The sequence below is a fragment of the Giraffa tippelskirchi genome, chromosome 14, assembly GCF_054371585.1.
Source record: "Giraffa tippelskirchi isolate mGirTip1 chromosome 14, T2T-mGirTip1v1.2.pri, whole genome shotgun sequence".
Classification (NCBI taxonomy): Eukaryota; Metazoa; Chordata; class Mammalia; order Artiodactyla; family Giraffidae; genus Giraffa; species Giraffa tippelskirchi.
Genome location: NC_137288.1, coordinates 61,023,761 through 61,044,854, shown reverse-complemented (window position 1 = coordinate 61,044,854; position 21,094 = coordinate 61,023,761). Strand labels below are relative to the sequence as shown.

General features: G+C 54.4%; 1 protein-coding gene across 20 annotated transcripts in view; it reads left to right on the top strand.

Annotated features, from left to right (window-relative positions):
- MYO5B (myosin VB) overlaps window positions 1–21,094 on the top strand; it is a 337,885-nt gene that overhangs the window by 300,659 nt on the left and 16,132 nt on the right. For 13 of the 20 annotated variants that reach the window (XM_081562009.1, XM_081562023.1, XM_081562012.1 and 10 more), the window contains 6 exons: window positions 2,666–2,731; window positions 4,411–4,653; window positions 5,502–5,602; window positions 15,850–16,048; window positions 17,481–17,574; window positions 18,884–19,027. In XM_081562009.1, the coding sequence (XP_081418135.1) occupies window positions 2,666–2,731; window positions 4,411–4,653; window positions 5,502–5,602; window positions 15,850–16,048; window positions 17,481–17,574; window positions 18,884–19,027 (847 nt within the window). Of the gene's footprint in view, window positions 1–2,665; window positions 2,732–4,410; window positions 4,654–5,501; window positions 5,603–11,871; window positions 11,950–15,849; window positions 16,049–17,480; window positions 17,575–18,883; window positions 19,028–21,094 lie in introns of all 20 variants that reach the window. The other 7 variants (XM_081562010.1, XM_081562021.1, XM_081562020.1 and 4 more) reach the window with 3 other exon arrangements.

Here is a 21,094-nt window from a genome sequence, read left to right as displayed (position 1 = left end):
TCTAATTGTCTGTTGTGGGGTTTGACCCCTTCCCTGCATCCTCAGCCCCACCCCCATCCTACCCCTACACACTGTCTCCTTGTGTGACACCCGACCCCCTTTCTAGTCAAGCCTGACACAGATGCTGACCTGTGTTACTGGTAAATTCCTGGGCTTTTTCCTGAGCAGTAAGTGGGGAGGTAAATCTTGCTGATGGATTTAAATCTCTCAGGTGGATTAGATGCAGAATGGAGAGTGAAAGGATTAGGTTTATAAATGACCCATTCAATTAAGAGAGAAGCTGCCCTGACGGGCAAGCACGAATCAAATAGATGAAAAGCTTACAGTCATCACATCAGGCCTGACCTGGAAGTTCCTGGCCGCTCGGCTGCCCCCGCAGACTCACTCTGCAGGCTCCCCACCCCAGGGATGCCAAATAACTTCAGATTCTTGGCTTTCAGACTTCTGCTTATGTAGACACCAGATAAAGTGGGTGGTATGGTGGTGGTGGTGATTTAGTTGCGTCTGACTCTTTGCAACCTCATGGACTATAACCACCCAGGCTTCTCTGTCCATGGAATTTCCCAGGCAAGAATACTGGAGAGGGTGGCCATTCCCTTCTCCAGGAGATCTTCCTGACCCAGGGATCCAACCTGATCTCCTGCATTGCAGGCAGACTCTTTACCCTCTGCAGCAGGTAGGCTCAAAAAGGGTATATCTCTCCTTAAAAAATAATCGCTGAGCAAGAGTTAGAATCGCAGGTTTGGCTCAGAGCCCTGGAACGTGCATGGAGGATCTCTGGTTAAGAAGTATGGCCTTGTTTCTGCCAGAATTCAGTAAGGAAGGCGGAAGTGGGGAGGGGAGAGTATGGGATCTCTCTGCAGAAACCCTGAAACTGAGTTTTCTGAGAGCATGTTCTGGGGTCTGCCCTTGGTCCCAGGAGGAATTCTGAGCCACCTGGGTCTTTATTCTGGAGCAGTATGCCCCCGGGCTCAGCTCCAGAGAGAGGCCAGGCTCTGGATGTGGAATGACAGGAAAGACAGTAGGGAGTCTATCCACGTGAGTGCGACTGAGCCTGCCATGGTGGGGACCCTCTAGGACAGCCAGTGGGTACATGTGACTTCCCATCCCACCTGCTCCCTGTCCTCCGGCCTGGCTATCAGGGGGTTTCCGGTGGGCAGTCCACTTAGAGATGTAACTGCTAACTCACCTTAATACAACACTTCAGGTTTCTGTTTTCCAAGAACCTAATGCTCTCAATGGGTGGCAACCCCCTGCTGCGTAGAACACCAGCGCAGGCCTCTCCCCAGGTCAATAGGTCACAAGCTGACCCTGAGCGGTCAAGCCCCACCCCTGGGAATGCTGGGAGACGAAGCAGAGGCTGGGACCCTGAAGAGCTGCTTTCCCAGGTCACAGGCTGGAAACCATGTAGCCAGTGTCACTGTCCTTGACCCCAGAGGGGCTGCAGGAAAGGCTCAGCTCCAGCCCCTGCCTCTCAGCCTGGGACACACCTCATCTTATCCACGGCTGGACTTCAGGCTGCCAGCCCTATGTATAATCTAATTAAGCGCTGTCAGGGTTTAGCTCCCTAAACCCCTCTCATTCATGGACTGTCACCCACTTCTTGAGATCACCCCAAGCAGTTAACCATTTATAGAGGTCTGTTTACCCCTTCTCAGTGGACAAGTCAAGTCCAAGAGCTGCCAGACAATTCCAGGAGTCACTGGGTCAGCTGAGTCAAAATGGGCGAGTATTCCTGTGGTTGTCATCGACAACCGCAGCAGTGGAGCTGTGATGTCGGACCGCATCCACGGTGCTCTGTAGTGGGCCAGTTGGCCCACTGCCTGTTGTAGGTTCTTATAAGGACCTGGAAGAAGTAGACTTCTCCACAAGATGCTCAGAGTAACTAGTTGGGAAAACACACAGTTCATGTTCACACACATCCCCAAAAAAACCGAAGAGGAGCTCGTCAACCTCATAATAAGTACAGAATTATGTTAACTTTCTTAGTAAGCACACAAGTCTGACGATGTTAGTTTTGTAGGGCTCCTGAAACAAAGTACCACAAACTAGATGGCTGAAAACAACATGAATTTATTCCCTCATGGCTCTGAGACCAGAAGTCAAAAATTCAGTGGCCAGCAGAGCGGTGATCTCCTAAGGGTTCTTGGGAGATGACTCCAGTCTCCGCCTCCATCCTCAGGTCACGTGGTGTTCTTCCCTGTGGGGGTATCTTTTCTCCTCCTTATAAGGACCCCAGTCATATCCGACTAGGGACCATCCTAATGACCTCATCTTGACCTGCTCACATCTGCAAGGGCCTGTTTCCAAACGGGGTGACATTCACAGGTACCAGGGGTTAGGACTTCAATGTATCTTTTTAGGAGACATGGTTCAACCCATAACAGTATGATTTGTATTCAACCTGTAGGTGCTGATGAAGATCATGTGAATGAAGTTATGTAGGGGATGTGGGCAGGCAGGGAGGGGTTATTTATGGAGAGCTCTGTGGTGGCCTAAGGTAGGGAGCTGCATTTTGGAGGCAGAAAGGAGGTGGGCACACAGAGGGTGAGGGTGCTGGGTTCATGAGCAAGGGTCAAGCCCCTCCTGACCGTGGAGGGAGGTCCTCCTGGGGAACAGCCACCCTGTGGCCCATACTCACCTCTCTGCCTCTTTACCCACACAGGCAGAACAACCAAGTAATGATTCAGATTTGGACCAGGATGCAGATCTAGCCTACAACAGTCTGAAGGTAGGATTCTTGGAAGACAAGCTTCCTTGAACTCCCCCTGCAGAGGTCCGGTGCTGACACTGGGCAGCAGCAAACCCAGTCCTGAGCTCCCGTCCGCTCTAAGCGGGGCCATCAGCACACAGTTTCCTCTTCCCTCATTTGTTTTTTCATCTTCGAAATGAAGGAAAGTTTGTATGGTGGCTCAGTTGGCAAAGAATCTGCCTGCCATGCAGGAGCCCTGGGTTCTATCCCTGGATCAGGAAGATCCCCTGGAGAAGGGAATGGCTACCCACTGCAGTATTCTTGCCTGGAGAAAATCCCATAGGTGGAGGAGCCTGGCAGGGTCGCAAAGAGTCAGACACGACTGAGCGACTAACAGACATCCTCCATGAAACTATATATGCTAATAGGAAATTGTTCCCTCTATACAACACCCCCGGCCCAAAATTTGCCAGTTTTCCACACCAAACAATTCTCCAGTTCTCTGTGGACACCAGCTAGGTGTCCTTTAATTAAATTCAGTTCTGGTACAAACTACTGAGAGTTAACACAAAATGCCCACGTGGGTGGTGGAGTGGTGGGAAGGACCCTGTACCAGCCTCTGAACTCACCTTTCTGCTCCACCCTCAGTTTGCTCATTCATTAAGGAAAGGGGTTATACCCAGTGATCTCTCAGCTCTGTGATCCTATGGCTCTGTAACAAGTGTGCAACTGCTGCCCACTTATCCATGTTCTTGGTTTTCTCTGGGAAACTGAATTCCACGTATTCCAGGACCCTGTCAGCAATTAATATAAAATTATCAGACTTTAAGTCTGACTTCATCTTAAACACAAAGTTAAATATTTTGCCTTGAAAATTTAAATACGTTCCAAAATTGAGTTTCAATGGTATTCTTGACTCTGTACATAGGCAATTTTTTTCTCTGCTACCACTGGCAGTTGGTGGCTTTCTGTATGACCAAAACAATGTTCTCAGTCTGTTCTCCAAAACACCAGTCCACGTGATGCTCCTTAGAAGACAGGGGCAGACAGGCCTCTCTAGACAAATAAATTTTAGGACGTTGTGGTTTAGTCTCTAAGTCGTGTCTGACTCTCATGATCCCCATGGACTGTAGCCCACCAGGCTCCTCTGTCCATTGGATTTCCCAGACAAGAATACTGGAGTGGGTTGCCGTTTCCTTCTCCAGGGGATCTTCCAGATCCAGGGATCGAACCCAGGTCTCCTGCATCGCAGGCAGATTCTTTACCGACTAAGCCACCAGGGTTAGGATATCCAGCATTTTATATTCCCTTTTGTAAAGTCAAAAAATTAATTAACATATTAGGGTTCCAGGAAGTCCTGTGTTGACAACATGTGGAAACTTTAACCCAGGGCTTCCACAAGGAAGGATTTTATAGCTGGACGCAGCTAGAAATACGAACCTCGCTGAATCACTTAGAGGAATTCGACCCTAGGAGGGGTATCACGTCAGATCCTTAGCACTGATAACTTAGGGTTGTGGGTTCAAGTCCAGGCCCCGACTCTGACCTCTTGCTGACACAGAACCTCTCTGTGGCCCGTCATTAAAATGGGAAGGTTGCTCTTAGCTTCCCAGGCGGACAGGGCAGGTGATGAAGGAAGGTGGTGGAGGAGGAAGCCCTCCTGGGGAGGGTGCCCTGACCCCAGGGAGTGACGAGGGTTTTGCTGGGCCGCCTTCCAGAGGCAGGAGCTGGAGTCGGAGAACAAGAAGCTGAAGAATGAGCTGAACGAGCTGAGGAAAGCCGTGGCTGACCAAGCCTCGGAGCACAGCCCTGCCGCTGCCGGCACCCCTGACAGCTACAGCCTCCTGCTGAACCAGCTCAGGCTGGCCAACGAGGAGCTGGAGGTGCGCAAGGAGGAGGTTCTCATCCTGCGAACCCAGATCGTGAGCGCCGACCAGCGCCGCCTGGCGGGCAAGGGCTCGGTGAGGAGGGACCCGCGGGCCAGTGTGGGGAGAGGTGCTTTCCTTAGGTATCTTCACCTGGGAGGGTCTTCAACCTGAAACACCAGAGTCTTTTGCTCTAGAATCGCCTCTAAAAGTAGAGCAAGCTACCTGCTGTCCTCCCAGCATGACTTCACAGGAGGCTTTGCTGGCAGCTTCTAGAATCTTCTGAAGTTACTCGATAGGAGCACGTTCAGAAGGAATGAGGCATGGAATCAGGGTGCACCTGGGCCACGGCCTGTGCAGCTCCCCTTTGGTCTGTTTTTTCACCTTAGGTCTTGTCCTTTGTAACTTACTTTGTTTCCCAGGTGGAGAAAGTCTTTCCTCTCTCTCTCTTAGCCTCCCAGAGTGGCAAGTCAAATGCAGCATTTGTTCCTAATGTTTCTGCCTCCTGCACAGATTGAGGAGCGGGAAGGGAGGGCCCAAGGGCCCCCCTGGACCACTCTGGGCGTGGGCCTAGGGTGTGATGGGGCAGGTGTGTGGGCAGCACTACTTGTGGGGGATGCCACACTGAGACAGATTTCAGCTGTGTCCTCTGCATTTGGGGAGCTTTCTCCTCCAGGGACACCTTGTCTCTCTCCACCCCATCATACTAGCCCCCCTTCTCTGCACTCGCTGTCTTTCACAGCCAGGCCTTATGGCTCCCTGACTCTCCCCATGTGATTCTAAAATCCCATTCCTGCCAGGGATTAACTCCTGTTATCTGAAGTCTTCCTAGGCCTTCATCTTTTCCCAAAGGCTCATTTTTTTCCATCTCTGTGTATGAAGTCATTTCATGAGAGTTGTTTGTATAACCAGAGTTCGTTCTTTCTTAATCGGGGATCTCCTAGGAGCCAAACATCAATGCCCGAACCAGTTGGCCGAACAGCGAGAAGCACGTGGATCAGGAAGATGCCATCGAGGCCTATCACGGGGTCTGCCAGACTAACAGGTAAGCCCCACCTCGCAGTGACTGTGCCTGGGGGAGGCGATGACTGGGCAGGGGCCCTGCCCAGCCTGGCATGTGAGGCCCCTCCTCAGGCACTGACCATGCGCTCGGTATCAGTTATTATAGGAGATAAGTGGGGAGAAGCGGAGTCGGTGAGTCCCATGCACTGAAGTAGCCCGCTGTTAGCGTCAGCAAGACTCCAGTGAACACCCCTGGAGCATCTAGAATGCAGATCCTCGGAGAAGCCCTGGGGAAGGGAGGGAGGCCTGACTGGGAGAGACTTCTCTTGTAGAAACAGGAACAGGCGTCAAGCGAGCCCACCTGAGTAGTAGCAGGGAGCCTGCCACAGCTGCCTGCTGCCCTACTACTGTCTTCACCAGCCCGGCTGGTGAACAAACGTGACAGCGGGCCCCGTGCCCTGTCATTTAAGACATGGAACCCACGCCAGGCCCTGCAGAGGTTGGATGGGAGACTCTGACCACTGCCGGATTGGCTAAAATGAGATTTTCCAGGACTTCAGTGAACTGACCCCCTCTGGCTCCCCTTCAAGGATCAGCTACCCGGGATTAAGGCTAAAGAGAGTGACCGAGAGAGGCAGAGGAGACAGGATGGAGCAGGGCCCTCACGGTAGCACGCCCGAGCATGTGAGAGTGTGCACGGGGGATCCGTTCGCTCACCAGCTCTTGGGTGACAGTGCTCAGCTTCCTCGTCTGAACTGGGGACAGTCGTAGCAGCCTGCCGCACAGGGTGACTGGGATTAGACGAGTTTGTCCGCGTGTAGCTCTCTGAGTAACGCCTGCCTGTGAAAGCATGCAGTCAGCACAGTGTCGATGTAGCCACGGTTAGCAGCTGCGCCTCCTTCTGCCTCTCTGGGCACTTGTGTAAAGTTGGAACTGGTCCTTTTCCCTGGCCACTTTTCTCTCTCCCTGAATGTTGATCAGTCATTAAGCCTTTATTCAAAATTGCAGGAAGCAGAAGTTGTCAGTAGTGGGCCCTGGGAGTGTGTGGTGAACCCGTTGGTAGGAAAGTCACTGAATGACATGAGGACTTCCCAGGGCTTTGATTCCCCGTCTTCTCATTTAGCCCCTCTTTCGGCCCATGAGGAAGCTGAGCAGCTCAGGCCACACAGCAGGCCCGTAGCTGAGTCACATTGAAAGGCGAAAGGCCTGACGCCCAGGCTGGGCTGCTTCCAGCCGACTGCATAGGCAATAAGAAGGCATTTTGGCAGGCCCCCAGGAGGAAACCATTTATTTCAAGAGAGCCATAATTCTTTTCCATAAAAGGAAGGAAAGAAGAAAATGAAAGTGAATTTCTGCATGCCAAAACCACAGTCAAGATTTAGTCATTTTAAATTATCTTGAGTGAAGATAAGAAATGAGATGAATGAGAAAAAGGAGCACAGATGATATTTAAAAAAAATGTTTTTAAAAGAAAGAAGAAAACAGGGAGCTTGGTCCTGACAGGGGAGTGGGAATATCTTTCTGATCTCCCTTTTTATTCATCCAGATGGTTTGTCAGAGATCTAGCCCCGAGTCAAGGTTTTCCCAGGGCATGCTTAATACCCTGGATTCATCTTCCTTTGCAGCAATGATAATGATGGTGATAAAATAAAAATAGCTTTTCTTATATCTTAAAATAATTCCGTACCCAGCAAGCCCAGGGTACAATGGGGAACTAATAGCCTGTGAGTTAAGTACAGAAAGGAGCCGCTGCCTCCAGGAGGGGAAGCCAGAGGAACCGGTCCTCCAAACGCCTGGAAGTGACATCAGTGGGTTTGTCAGTCTTCCAGTTCTGTGAATCCCAGCGGTCGGGGAGGACAGCAGTGGGCAGGTGGGCAAGGCCAGAGGATTGGGATGTGATTTCTGGAGCCCAGCCAGCAAGCACATCCTTTCCAGCAAAGGTGCTTTGAAGGCACAGTTGCTTTCAATCTCCTACCGTTTTCCTGTGACAGAGAGTATTCTGGTTTAAACGTAACTTGTATTATGCAGGGACAATTTCAGAGTTGGTGTGGTTGGAAAATCTATCCTCTCCCTAGATAAACTTACACTCATAACACTGAATTTTGCTTAGGTTTCCAGAGAGAGTGAAGACACAGACACACACACACACACACCCAACCTGATCACAGCCCCTCCAAGAGCACTGGTCCCCAAATTCAGAAGTTTTTCACCTGCTAACTTTCATAGACTATAGAGTTAGTTTTCTGATCTTTGCAGCTATGTCTTTTGTCCTCAAATGTAGGTCAAAAAGCCAGTGTTGAGGACCTGCTCTGAGAATAGCCGCAGGAATAGGCATAGCACTTCTGTCTCCAGACGCTCTCTCATTTTCACATCTGGGGAACTCAGAGAAAGCCAGCATCGTTATCAGCATTTCATAAATGGCAGAACTAGAGTAAAGAGTGGGCTGGTCCATGCCCCAGAGATGGGCTGCCACAGACAGGCTGGTGTTTGGAAAGGCCATCTTTCTTTTCAGAGCTGTCTGGAGCCAAGTCCATCAGGGAGAGATGGGTCAGAGGGCTGGGAAACAGAGCTTCCTGCTACTCTGAGGCTGGTCTCACCTCTGGGCACGCGGGGCCAGGGGTGGGGGGAGGTGGTGTCACAGAGCTGCAGGGAGCAGGGGTGTGGCCAGGGCTCAGGCCTGGCTCCAAGACGGTGCCCTTAGTTGCTGGCCATTTCTACCCACACCTTGCCAAGGTGGTGGACTCAGGGTGCATTCTTGGACCCTTCCTCAGGTCCCAGGAAACCTCCTTGCAGGCCCCCTCCACCCAGCAGGTGCCAGGAAATGGCCGGAGGCCTGGGCATGAGAGCAGCTTTGCCGTTGCCACCTGGGCTTGGGCATCTGGGGGGCGGGGGGTGTCACCCCCTAAGGGGCCTGTGCAGGAGTGGAGACCTTGTCCCACCAGGGAGGGGTTCATGCAGCCGCCTTGTTGGGGGGGCTTGGAGTTAGGGTTCCTTTGGCCTGGAGCCCCAGTGGCTGCGAGCTCTCCTGCTAGGCAGAGTGAAGAAGGGGAACTTGATTCTGCTCAACTCCTCTCACAGACCCAGCTTGGCTGCTCCTGGCTAGAAGCTCTCAGCTTTTTCCCTAACGTTCCCCAAATGCTCCTGGCCCTGAGCCATCAGCCCAGTTTGCTGTGATTCCACGGCATAACCATACCTGTCTACAAGCAGTTCCCTGCTGCATGGCCAGGCCTGTCTGTGGTCTCAACATCCCTCTCGCTTCTGGTGATGGGGAGCCATCTCCCGTTTCTCGGAGGTCCCAGAATCTCCTGGGCAGTGGGGTAGAAAGTCTGGGTGGGAACTAAAGACGGAGCACAAAGTGGTCTTTGTAAAATTGGGACACCGACTGTTTCTGAGCTGACAGGAACCTCGCCTGTTCTGTTTACCGGACAGCAGGCTCTTACACTGGACCAAGGGCTGGTGGTCAGGTCCTGGTTTTCACAGTCTCCACAGAGGCAGTCATATTATCCCAGCTCTTTCCTGGTGCACGACTTTACGGTTTTAGGTTGTGTAATTATAGATCTAGAAGAAACTTCCCAGATAACTCAGCTGAGCACTGTCACTTTACACCTGAAGAAACAGGCTCGGGCGTGTGGGTGGCTCGCCCAGGTAGGAGCTTGTTAGCCGAGGGGAGTGGCTGCCATGCCTTGCCACCTCCTGTGTTCGGGGACTTTGCCTGCCGCTTACTCATGTGTGTGTCTGTGGCCTCTTTGGGAGCAAGGCTCACCACAGTGAGACATACACAGGACGTTCTCCATGAATATCAGTTCAGTTCAGTCGCTCAGTCGTGTCCGACTCTTTGCGACCTCGTAAACTGCAGCATGCCAGGCCTCCCTGTCCATCACCAACTCCTGGAGTTTACTCAGACTCATGTCCATTGAGTCGGTGATGCCATCCAACCATCTCATCTTCTGTCATCCCCTTCTCCTCCCGCCTTCAATCTTGCCCAGCATCAGGAATATATAGGTTGATATTAAGTGACATCAAGGACTTAACATTTAAGAAGTAAATTCCTGGGAGCTTGTTTGGGGTTTTTCTTCTTAAGCCCCCAGGTGGCCCTCTCTCCCAGCTTGTCACACGCCCCCGCCCAGCGGTGTGGAAGGAGGGGAGGGAGACCCCATTATGGGGAACAAAAGATGGGCCTGGAGCTGGTTGAGTGGCTCTTAATTTACTCGTGTGCCTGACTTTCAGAGCTCTGTGGGATGATTGGGCCGCACGGTTCTCGACTCCAGTCTTTGCGCCCCATGCCTGGCGTGTTACAAGAACGAGGGATGCGACCTTCCTCACTGCAGGGCTCAGCAGCACATGTGCCCCCCTCCCTGAGAGGGGGTTTCCTGGGAGCTGCAGGGATGCGGGGACCCTCTGAGGCCCAGCAGCCCCTCCTCAGGGTCTGCAGGACGCAGCCAGGAAGGGAGCTGAGAGCAGGGCCAGGAGACCTTGGGTTCTAGCCCGGGTGTCGGTGTCAGTGTCAGGCAGGTGGCCTCCTCCTTGGTTGTCCACCTGTGTGGAGATGAGCTAGTCGGGGATCCCCAGGGGCCCCTTCAGAAACAAACACTGCACCCACCTCTGGGCCTGACCCCATGCCGGCTGTCACTGTGCCTGGAGTTCCTGCCAGTGAGCTGCCCTCTGGGTTAATGCCACTGGCACAGCAGCCACCAAAAGGCCCACGTTCAGTGTTAAGGGTTAACACCCAAGAAGGGGAACGCCTAGGCTGTCGACTGCCCCCCTCACACAGCCAAGGCCACGTGTGGATGTGCAGGGGGAGTGGAACACATGCGTCGGCTGGGTAGGGGGCGGAGAGGTGGCATGATCTGGGGAAGCCAGGCCTGCGGGAGGTGCTGGGGCCCTGACTCGGGGAGGTCCCAGGGCATACACCCAGCGTGGGCAGGAAGCAGAGGCCACGGAGCCTGCCCATTACTAGTGCTCCCTCGGCTCGTTCCGGACACTGCAGAGTCGGGCCTGTGCTGGGTGTGACCAGCCGTGCCCAGGAGGCAGCCCATGCAAGCCCTGGCAGGGGTGGGCCCTTCCTCATGAAGAGGAGCTGGGGGGTGCGGGATGTGACGGGTAGCTGCGCTCCCCAGACCTCACACACATCCTGACTGATGGGGCATCCGGCTGCCAACCATGGCCAGAAACACTCTGGGAACGACTGTCATCTCCTGAGAGGTTGCTGGTCTTGACCGCAAGCAGAGTGGATACAGCTCCCACTTCCTGCTTCCTGCCAGGGTGCTGGGGTCCAGCCCACAGGAGCAGAGGCCCCTGGGAGCAGGAATGGAGGGGCCGCTGCCTGCCACCTGGTCCTGCTGGCCTTTGAGGGTCGCGTGCATGCGCTGGGCTGGGCAGGGCTGGGGAGTCCATGCTGGGGGAGTCTGTGACACATGCCTCCCTTCTCGGAGCTGCCTGGCCGGCATTGGGCAAACACAGGGCACACGGAGAGGACAAAAGAGCTAGAAAATCAAAGGCATTGCCCTCCTGCACTTCCAGTTGAATAAACAAGTGATGCAATCTGATCCCAGGGTCAAGGGGAGAAAGTTCAGTACTCACGATGCCGGTCGCAAAGTTGCTGTTAGTTGTTTCTTTATGCCAGACTGGAGGGAGGACAGGAGTTGAGATGAGTTAATACTTTTGTGCCCTTGAGAAGTGACAGGAAGGGGGCACACTCTGACACACAGGCAGGATAGGTCGTCTCTTCCCCTGTCCTCACAGAGCCAAGGGTCCCCGAGGCTATGGCCCTGTGGCTCCGTGGGTCTGACACCCAGGAGGCCACCACCCCCACCCTGCACAGTCAGCTCATGCTCATCGCCTGCACCGTCCACCCCGCATGGGTCCTCTCCTCCCTGCCCTGTTGCCTGCACGCCCCCGACTCACACTTGCTTTTCCCGATCATTCTGGTAGAGGGAGGGGTGATGAGGGAGCCCAGGTAAACGCCCCCACCCAGCCCGTGCTGCTGTGGTTCACAGAGTCATCAGAACAAGTTCACCCTCTTGCTCTGCCTTCAGCAGTGTGCCTTCTGGCCTGGGGCGATCAGAGACCCCACAGGAGGGCGCGGGAGCCCATTCTCAGGACAGTGACCGGAAGCTGGGAGACTGGAGGGAGATGATGTTTGCAGGCACCCAGATGCTGGTGATGGGGGGGTTAGGAGGGGCACCGGGCGTTCTGGAACCTTCCCTCCTGCCTTTCCAAGCCTGGCTGCCCTTGTTTCCCTTTCCCCAGCCCTCTTCTCTCTCTCTCTCCCGTCTACACTGGACGCCCTGTTTTTCTGTCCTTTATTTCTAGCAAGACTGAGGATTGGGGCTACTTGAATGAAGATGGAGAGCTCGGCTTGGCCTACCAAGGCCTAAAGCAAGTTGCCAGGTCAAACGTGTGTCTTTCTTCCTGTGTCCGCTGTTCTGCCTGCTCATGTCCATGATTATTTTTCAGCTGGAGGGGATGCAAGGGTACAGTTCACGGGGCCGGGGCAGGGAGGAGTGTTGGTGGGAAGCCCCTTGCATCGCCGTTTGTCATTTTGTGTGGAGGCTGCTTGTTTGCACTAAGACGATAGCTCTTGATGGCTCACTGGAACCTTGAAAGCCACCCGGCCCAGCTCCCTCGCTCTGTGGGTGAAGGAACAGACAGGGCTAGTTAACCTGGTGAGCAGGCTCTCAGCTCTCTAGAACGATGGAAATTTAATTCTGGGATTCCTGAGTCTGTGCGGCTTCCGTGCTCCATTTTGACGTGCAGATCAGCCCAGAGCCCCAGCTACATCTGTGCTGCTGGCCCAGCTCCGGGCAGCCTGCCCTCCAGCACACGTAATGGTCCCCATCGTGGTAACTGCTTGGAGCTCACTAGAGCTGAGTGACCCAGCCCCAGTGTGCTGTGGTGTCAGCATGTCTGACAGATCAGCCCAGAGCCCCAGCTACATCTGTGCTGCTGGCCCAGCTCCGGGCAGCCTGTCCTCCAGCACACGTAATGGTCCCCATTGTGGTAACTGCTTGGAGCTCACTAGAGCAGAGTGACCTGGCCCCAGTGTGCTGTGGTGTCAGCATGTCTGACAGATCAGCCCAGAGCCCTGGCTACATCTGTGCTGCTGGCCCAGCTCCGGGCAGCCTGCCCTCCAGCACACGTAATGGTCCCCATCGTGGTAACTGCTTGGAGCTCACTAGAGCAGAATGACCTGGCCCCAGTGTGCTGTGGTGTCAGCATGTCTGACAGATCAGCTCAGAGCCCTGGCTACATCTGTGCTGCTGGCCCAGCTCCGGGCAGCCTGCCCTCCAGCACACGTAATGGTCCCCATCGTGGTAACTGCTTGGAGCTCACTAGAGCTGAGTGACCTGGCCCCAGTGTGCTGTGGTGTCAGCATGTCTGACAGATCAGCTCAGAGCCCTGGCTACATCTGTGCTGCTGGCCCAGCTCCGGGCAGCCTGCCCTCCAGCACACGTAATGGTCCCCATCGTGGTAACTGCTTGGAGCTCACTAGAGCTGAGTGACCTGGCCCCAGTGTGCTGTGGTGTCAGCATGTCTGACCTCATGCCTGTGGGGTGAGGACACTGGGGCTTGCAGGGAGTGAGGAACTTGCTGCCTGCATGGAAGATCCAGATTGTGAACCTGGTTCCATTTGCTACCAGAGTCTGACTCCGGCCCTTCGGCCATCAGCCCTGGGGGAGCAGCCTAGCACAGGAGATTAGACAAACCTAGACAGCGTAATTAAATAAGCAAAGACATCACTTTGCCAACAAAGGTCTGTGTTAGTCAAAGCTATGGTTTTTCCAGTGGTCATGTATGGATGTGAGAGTTGGACCATAAAGAAAGCTGAGCGCTGAAGAATTGATGCTTTTGAACTGTGGTGTTGGAGAAGACTCTTGAGAGTCCCTTGGACTGCAAGGAGTTCAAACTAGTCAATCCTATAGGAAATCAGTCCTGAATATTCATTGGAAGGACTGATGCTGAAGCTGAAGCTCCACTAGTTTGGTCACTTGATGCAAAGAACTGACTCATTTGAAAAGACCCTGATGCTGGGAAAGATTGAAGGCGGGAGGAGAAGGGGACGACAAAGGATGAGATGGTTGGATGGCATCACCGACTCAATGGACATGAGTTTGAGCAAGCTCTGGGAGTTGGTGATGGACAGGGAGGCCTGGCATGCTGTAGTCCATGGGGTCGCAAAGAGTCGGACACGATTGAGCGACTGAACTGAGCTGATGTGAAGAGCCGACTCATTGGAAAAGACCCTGATGCTGGGAAATATTGAGGGCAGAAGGAGACGGTCCTAGAACAGCACCAAGAGCCTCTCTTATTGGCAAAAGAAAGTTCAGGTTGGCTGGCTCTCGTGGCTGTGTGTCTCCTGGCTATGGGTTCTAACTTGGCCCCACCTGTGAGCCACGTGACATCTGGCTCCATTTTCTTGCTGGTAGAGTGTGGATCAGAATCAGATCTTCCTTCTCAGGTCGTTGTCAGGAATAGATGCAGGTGAAGCATTCTGTACACACCTGGCATGGAGGAAGCACAGAATAAATACTAGCTGTTGCTTTTATTATAATGGCTGTTTTGGAGTAAGATCAAATTCCTGCCCCATCTAGATGTTTGTTTTATTTTGGGTTGGGAGCAGGAATTGGATGTGTTTTGATACATGATGAAGTTATTAATCAAGCAAAGAAGGCACAGCCCAATGATGCATCAGGACACCTGCCCGACCTGCCCTGGGACATGGCCTCAGACCTGTCTCGGGTTTAGTGGTCTCCCCTGCCACTAAAGGTGGCCAGCCTTGGGCTGGGGCAGAGGTTCTCGGACCTTGCACAGAACCCTGGCAGTAAGCTCACTCACAGCACAAAGTGGAAAATGATCGTTTGGGTGGAGTTCTTAGAACCCAAGCATTCCAGTCTATTTCTGTCATTAAATTTATAGCTTGCTAGTGATTACTTTCAGTGTATTGTAAGCCAAGATCAGATGTTATCTAAATATTGTGTGTCCCCTAAAAGTGCTGGTTTAATTGCCAAATTATTTTCCACAAAACCCTCATTATTGCTTTCCTTTGGTAATGAGTGAGTGACTCGGTCGTCCCTCCGTCTTCCTTTCATTCGTGTCACTTTGCTGAGATGGCCCCCGGAGCCAAGCATCGCCCGCACTGCTGCTGTGGAGCTGACCAGACATGTGGCTGCATCCACCTGGGACTTTACAGTGGAGACGTTCCCCTTTCTCTTGCTCCCTCCCCCCTTGGGGCCGTTAGCACCTCCCAGACTGACAGCAGAAGTAGCAGAACCACACGGCGTTGCTGCACCTCCCGGGGGTCTCCCAGCTGTCTCCTGGGCACTTCCACGGTCCTGCCTCTGCTGAGCTCCCATCGCCATCTTTATCTGCATCCCAGGAAGAGGACGACCCCAGTCAGGAGGCGTTTGATGAAAGTTTCTTTAAATCGTTAAGCCCGGGGAAGATAGCACCATAGTCACAAAATCAATAACTAACCTCTTAACGAGGACGCTGCTTCAGAGCCTTCCTTAATTCCTGGCCTTGCAGATGGATTAGGGATCTCCCAGAATTGCCCCGACTATCTCCCAAAACTTCTCCCCAACCTTCCCCAGATCTTCTCTAGGTGTTTCTGCCACTTGTCATGACAACGATGGATCTTAAACCTCCCCCTGATCATTTGCAATTTGTCTTAGCTTCTGTTTGGACGGTGGAAAAATGTGTATAAAAGGCCAGAGATGGAGTGGGGGGTGGGGCGTGGTCATAGTGGTTAGGTAAATAAAAAGAATAAAATAAATAAAAATAAATTAAAAATAAAAAAGGGATCTAATATTTTGCCTTTCTCAAACTTGCAGAGAACCTACTAAAGGGGAGATATGCAAGTAATACAGTTAGTTCCGTCTACCAGAGTTTTGTCTTAGCAAGGAGACTCTTGTGAACTTCGGGGCAGCTATGGACGCTTTTATTGGAAAGATGCTCTAAGAAATGTATTTCTGCTGATCTCTTGACATGGAGACAGTCTCTCAACCCCAGACCAGCAGACTGTGCTCAAGAGCGAAGGATGAGGGGATGAGAGTGGTGGCGAGAAAGGCCTGAGGTCAGGGGCGCTGTGTTGGACCTTGATTCCCTGTCCTGCAAGAAGAAGGCTGGCCTGCTTGCCTGCCCAGCCCCGTGTCCATCCCCCATGGGTCTCATGCAATTGCTGCTGCTGCTGTGTCCCTGCTTGGCTGCCCCCCGTCGCGTGTCACTCTGTGGCCCCTGTCTGGGGGCACAGACTCCAGCCCCCGTCATCTGTCCTCCTTCCTCTGGATGCAGGTTGCTGGAGGCACAGCTGCAAGCCCAGAGCCGCGAGCACGAGGAGGAGGTGGACAATCTCAAGGCCCAGCTGGAGGCCCTGAAGGAGGAGATGGACAGGCAGCAGCAGACCTTCTGCCAGACCCTGCTGCTCTCCCCAGAGGCCCAGGTGGAGTTCGGCATCCAGCAGGAGATGTCCCGGCTCACCAATGAGAACCTGGTGAGTCCCTGCACCACACAGGGCCCAGCCCTGGGAGGTCACGTTCTTGAAGCAAAGGGGACCAGCGGTGGCCTTTCACCAAACAGGCAAGGTTCATGTCTTTGGCTCTACAGCAGGAACAGAGAGAGTCTAGAACTCTCCCGTCAGTAAGAATGCGGAGCTGTTTTGTTGGTCTGTTAACATGTAACTGGCCTCCTGAAAATTTAGGAGCCTTTCCAGAAGAGCTTCTAGGTCGTACAGTTCAGGAATTCTGGCAGGGCCCAGTGGGGGCGGCTCGTCTCTGCTCCACTGTGGTTGGAGAGGGCTGGAGGATGCAAGGCACCCCCAGTCCTGGGTCTGGGGCCTCAGATCCCCTCCCGGGGTCTGATCCCTGCTCTTTACGTGGCAGCTGACTTCCAAGAGGTTGAGGGGGAGGCCTCTTAAGATCTAGTTCCAGAACTGGCCCAGGGTCACTTCCGCCACCTTCTGTGGACCAGGGCAGCTCTGGCCAGATTGAGTGGTGGGGGTGGACTCCCCCCTCTTGCTCAGAGGGGCAGTGGGGGGAGTGGTTGGTGGCCATCCTGGCAGACAGTCATCAAACGAGCTGAGGCAAAGGCCAGAGAAATGAGTCTCTGTTCTCAGAGAGATCTCAGGCGGGTGGGAGAAGCAAGATGGAAAAAAAAAAAGAGGAGAAATAAGACAGTGTTTCCAAAAACCCGATTCTACATAGGATTAACAAGTATTACAGAAAAAGCATTGTGGGGGAGGCTTGAAATGAGGCAGGGGGCGTGAAAGGGATGTCACCCACGCCGATGGGCAGAGGAGGAGGAGGGAAGAGCCCGGATGTCTTCCGAGGCTCCACAGTCACATCGCTGTTGTGTCACGGAGTCCATAATGGTCACGGAGCTCCCTGCGGGGACAGGATGACATTAATGTAGTGCCAGGTCCCAGGGGCTGATTCCCCCCTGGGGCTGTGGTTGCTAGGAGTCTGGCAGCCCCTGAGGGGCCCCAGCCAAGGGCCTGTTTTGCTCCTGGGCCCCAGGTAACCTCGCTGGCCTGCGGGCTTGTCCAGGGGATGCCTCTTCAAGGCGCACTCGTGCCTTCACCTGTTTGTTCCTTCCCCGGGGCACTGCCCATCCACCTGGGGGTTGCCGTGACAACCGGAGAAGGCGAGGGCTAGAGGACTGTGGCTCAGGCAGGGCACCAGGCAGCCTGAGCAGGGAGGAGATTGCCATCTAGACTGAGAGAACGCTCTGACCCATCCCCTGCTTTGTGGGTCCAGACCAGGGAGCAGGGCAGGTGGGAGGTGAGGGGACTCCTACTGGCGCCAGAGCCTGGCCTCCTCATTGGCGGCCTGGCTCACTGGGCGCCAGGACCACCACCCCCGCCCCCCTCCACCCACCCTCCAGGGCGGGATTAGATGTGTTCTCACACTGCTTCCTTCTGCTTTTAGGACCTTAAAGAGCTGGTTGAGAAGCTGGAGAAGAACGAGAGGAAGCTCAAAAAGCAACTGAAGATTTACATGAAGAAGGTCCAGGACCTGGAAGGTAGGGTGTGAGTGCGGGTGTGGGTATGTGTGTGTGTGTCCTGAGGCACAGGTGTGCTCAGCCCCCCTCAGGGAGGGGCCTGCGTGCCCCCACCCCAGACATGTCACTTGCTCCACCTGCTGCTGCCCTTGCCCAGTGCAGACACGTGACAGACTCACGAGCCCCAGGAGCTTGCCCAGTCTCATTTTGCTGGACTCTTCACCCACAAACACAAACTTAGCAAGTGTTCGGGTGCTGACTCCAGGCTGTGTGGGAAGGGGAGGTGGCGCCGTGGACCTGCCTTCAAAGAGCTAAAAGCTAGAAGGCAAAACTTTCTGGTTCGAAAGATCGCTCCGTAACATGAAGCCAGAAACCACAGGGGCCCCACTCCATGCCCTAATAGTCAGGGAGAGAAGCCAGTTCCCTGGTTAAACGTCCCACCTGGCATCTGGCCCAGAGAGGTCAGGCAGAGACTTCAGTGGATCTCCCAGAAACACCCAGAATGTTCTGTTTCTCTGACTCCCTGCTGTAGGTCTGATCACGTCACTCCCCTCCCCTCTTTGCATGTCCTGCCTTCCTGGGAGCCCTCCTCTGGTCCCCTCACCACCTGGGATGCACGCTCCCTTCCACTCCTTCCACCTCAGCTCAGGAGTCGCGTGCTCGGGCTTCCAGTCCCCTCGTTCACTGTCCTAACACCATGTGCCTACCAGGCACATTCCCATCACAGGTGTCGGTTTGTTTAATCACCCGCTGATGTCCCCCTGCTGCTGTTAGATGAGGCTCTAGGAAGGCAGGACTGTGTCCTGTTCAGCCTTGAGCTGTTGCCCCTCATACCCCACGTGCTCCTCCCTGTCCTTGGGTTTCTCTTTTCTGTTCCTCGACTTCTCAGTCTCCTGGTCACTGGGACTTTTTCTTCTCTCCCTTCCTCCTCCTTCCCTTCACCCTCCCTCTTCCCTTCTCCCCTTCCCTCCTTCCCTCCCCCCTTTCTCATTGCTGGGGGAAGAGGGGAGAAGCAGCGCCCCAGCAGAATGGTTGTACGTCCTGCACCTGCATCCTTCCCAAGTTCTCTCTGGTCCACAACCCGCCCTCTGCCGTTCTGGGTGTTTCCCAGCCCCTCTCCTGAGTGGATCTGGTGCCCAGTGCTCAGGTCTTCTTGTCACACGTGTGACCCGGGCTGCAGGGCAGACCATGTACGGAGTGTGGGAGCCCAGCGAACCCAGAACCCTGGGGCCCAGACCCCGGCCTGAACCCTGCCCACCCAAGATGCCCGGCCCCCGGGCCTAAGCCTGGAGATCTCTCAGTTTGTGCTCCGCCCCTCTACCATGCTCAGCTGCCCAAGCCTTGGCCCAGAGCGAGAGGAAGCACCATGAGCTCAACAGGCAGGTCACCGTGCAGCGGAAGGAGAAGGACTTCCAGGGCATGCTGGAGTACCACAAGGAGGACGAGGCCCTGCTCATTCGGAATCTGGTGACAGGTCAGCTGCCCCACCATCCACCTCCTGCACAACCCCCACCCCACGGAGACCCCCACCCACTTTCACCCAGCCCCTCAAACTGCTGCATTTTTGATGAGCTCCCAGGTGATGCTGATGCTGGGGTTAGTGTGTGGGCTGCCCCCAGAGTGTGTGGCGAGGTGCCCGCAGGGTTCTTGGGAGCTGCTTTCCTCACCACCCTGGGCCTGTTTTGCCAGTTGCAACCAGCTCTGACCCCTCTGATCTCACACCCCACCTGGCCTTAACAGGCCTGGCTTCCTGCTCTATGCCCAGCCCAAGTCAGCAGCCGCCTGCAGGGCCAGCAGGGAGAGCCTGGACCAGAACCGAGCGGTCTTTGGAGGCCTGGTTCTCTGGCTCCTGAGCTGCTAGCTCCCCTCTCTGGTGCCTGAGTTCTCCCATCTGTAAGACTTGAAATATGACAGAGGTGACAGTGCTGTGTTGAATTGTTCGAGTGTGAGGAACTCAAAGAGATGGAAGAACAGAGCGTGATTTCAGCCTGGCACAGGTTTTGGTTCAGCTCTTCGTTTGAGGTGTTTGTAGTAGCTGAGTATTTTGCTCTTTTTATAAAGGTTACTTTCCCCTACCACCCCTACAATTGCCTGACAACTAAATATGATGTAAGTTCACCTTAAACAGGCTGTGTCTTATTCAAATGCAGTTAGGAATGAACCTTTAATCTCTGATGAATGCAACTCAGGGCTCACAGCATCAGAGTGAAAAAGAATAATACCGGTGGAGGGAGTAATACTGGCTGCTTGTGCCAGCCAACGGGCAGCTCCCCATGCTCATTGCTCAGGGGGCCCCAGGCCCGCACACAGCACTTGGCTGCCTTCCCTCTAAATGACTTCCCACATGAACTGGGGGAGGATTTCACTGACGGCAGCTCAGATGGAGAAAAGTAGAGCCATGGTTCCCATCCCCCAAGACGCTGCAATTTAGCTGCTGCAGGATCCCAAATCACAGTGGAAAGTTCCAAGGCAGGAGAAGCCATTTGCAGTCTGCATAGGGGTCAGGCTCAAAGCAAAAAGGTTTAGATTAGAAGTTTGGGCCTTAAAAAAAAACATTTTTCTGGAAAAATGTTATTGGCTTTCTAATTAGAGCCAAGGGCCAGTCCGCAGTCATCTGTTAAGCCTATGAGATGCCCACATGTTAACCAGGTACCGGAGTATTATGGCCTGTAGTTGTATATTTGAGGTCAAGTACCCCCTGGAGATGCTGCCAGCCCATGCCGAGCCCCGACCCTAGACTCCTTGGTGGAAGATCTGAGGATGTCGCCCCTTCCTTCCCCCGGCCCACCTGCTGGTGGAGGGGAGGCGGCCTCCCTCATTGCTTTGAGGGGCTCGTGGGACCTGGACGAGGTGGAGGTTGGGGGTGGAGGTAATGGGGGATGTGGGGTGAGGGCTGGTGCTGCAGTCAGCGCACCTGGGATCTGAGGCCCGGGGCCTTGTGCTTGCCTTTCCACCTTGCCAGTCCCTGGTTCTTTCCTCCTCCTCCTCCTCCTTCTCCTCTGGGCCCTACCAGCACCCCTTGCTCTCAGCCTGGTCTGTGCCTCCCTGAACCTCCTCTGGAATGGCAAGCAGTCTGACAGCTTCTCCCTGTTCTTACAAGGGGTTTGGCGGGAAAGGACTGAGAGGCCAAGCAGGAGTCTGAGGTTCACAGGGAGGCTCACCAGCCCCTTCTGGTCCTGCTGGGGCACATAGCCCAGGGGGCGGGGGGAAGCGGGGGCAGCAGCTTCTCCTGACTGCACCCCGGTTAGCGCTGGCCACAAGGGAGGTTGGCGAGATGGTTGTCAAGCAGCGGGGCAGTGGCTGGAGCCAATCAGGGCCTGCTTGAGCTGCCGCCTCTGGCAAAGTGTGGGCAGCTACGGCCGTGAGGTTGCTGAACGGAAGACCAGATGGGCTAGAGGTTGCTCTGGCTCACCCAGCCCCTGGGCCGCGGGCTCTGTCTTTGGGACCAGGCCTCGCCTTCTTGCTGCTGAGGAGCCCACTGTGGCCACAGCAGGAAGTGCTGGTGCAGAGGCCTAGGGGGTCCTTGCCCCGGTCCCCTGGT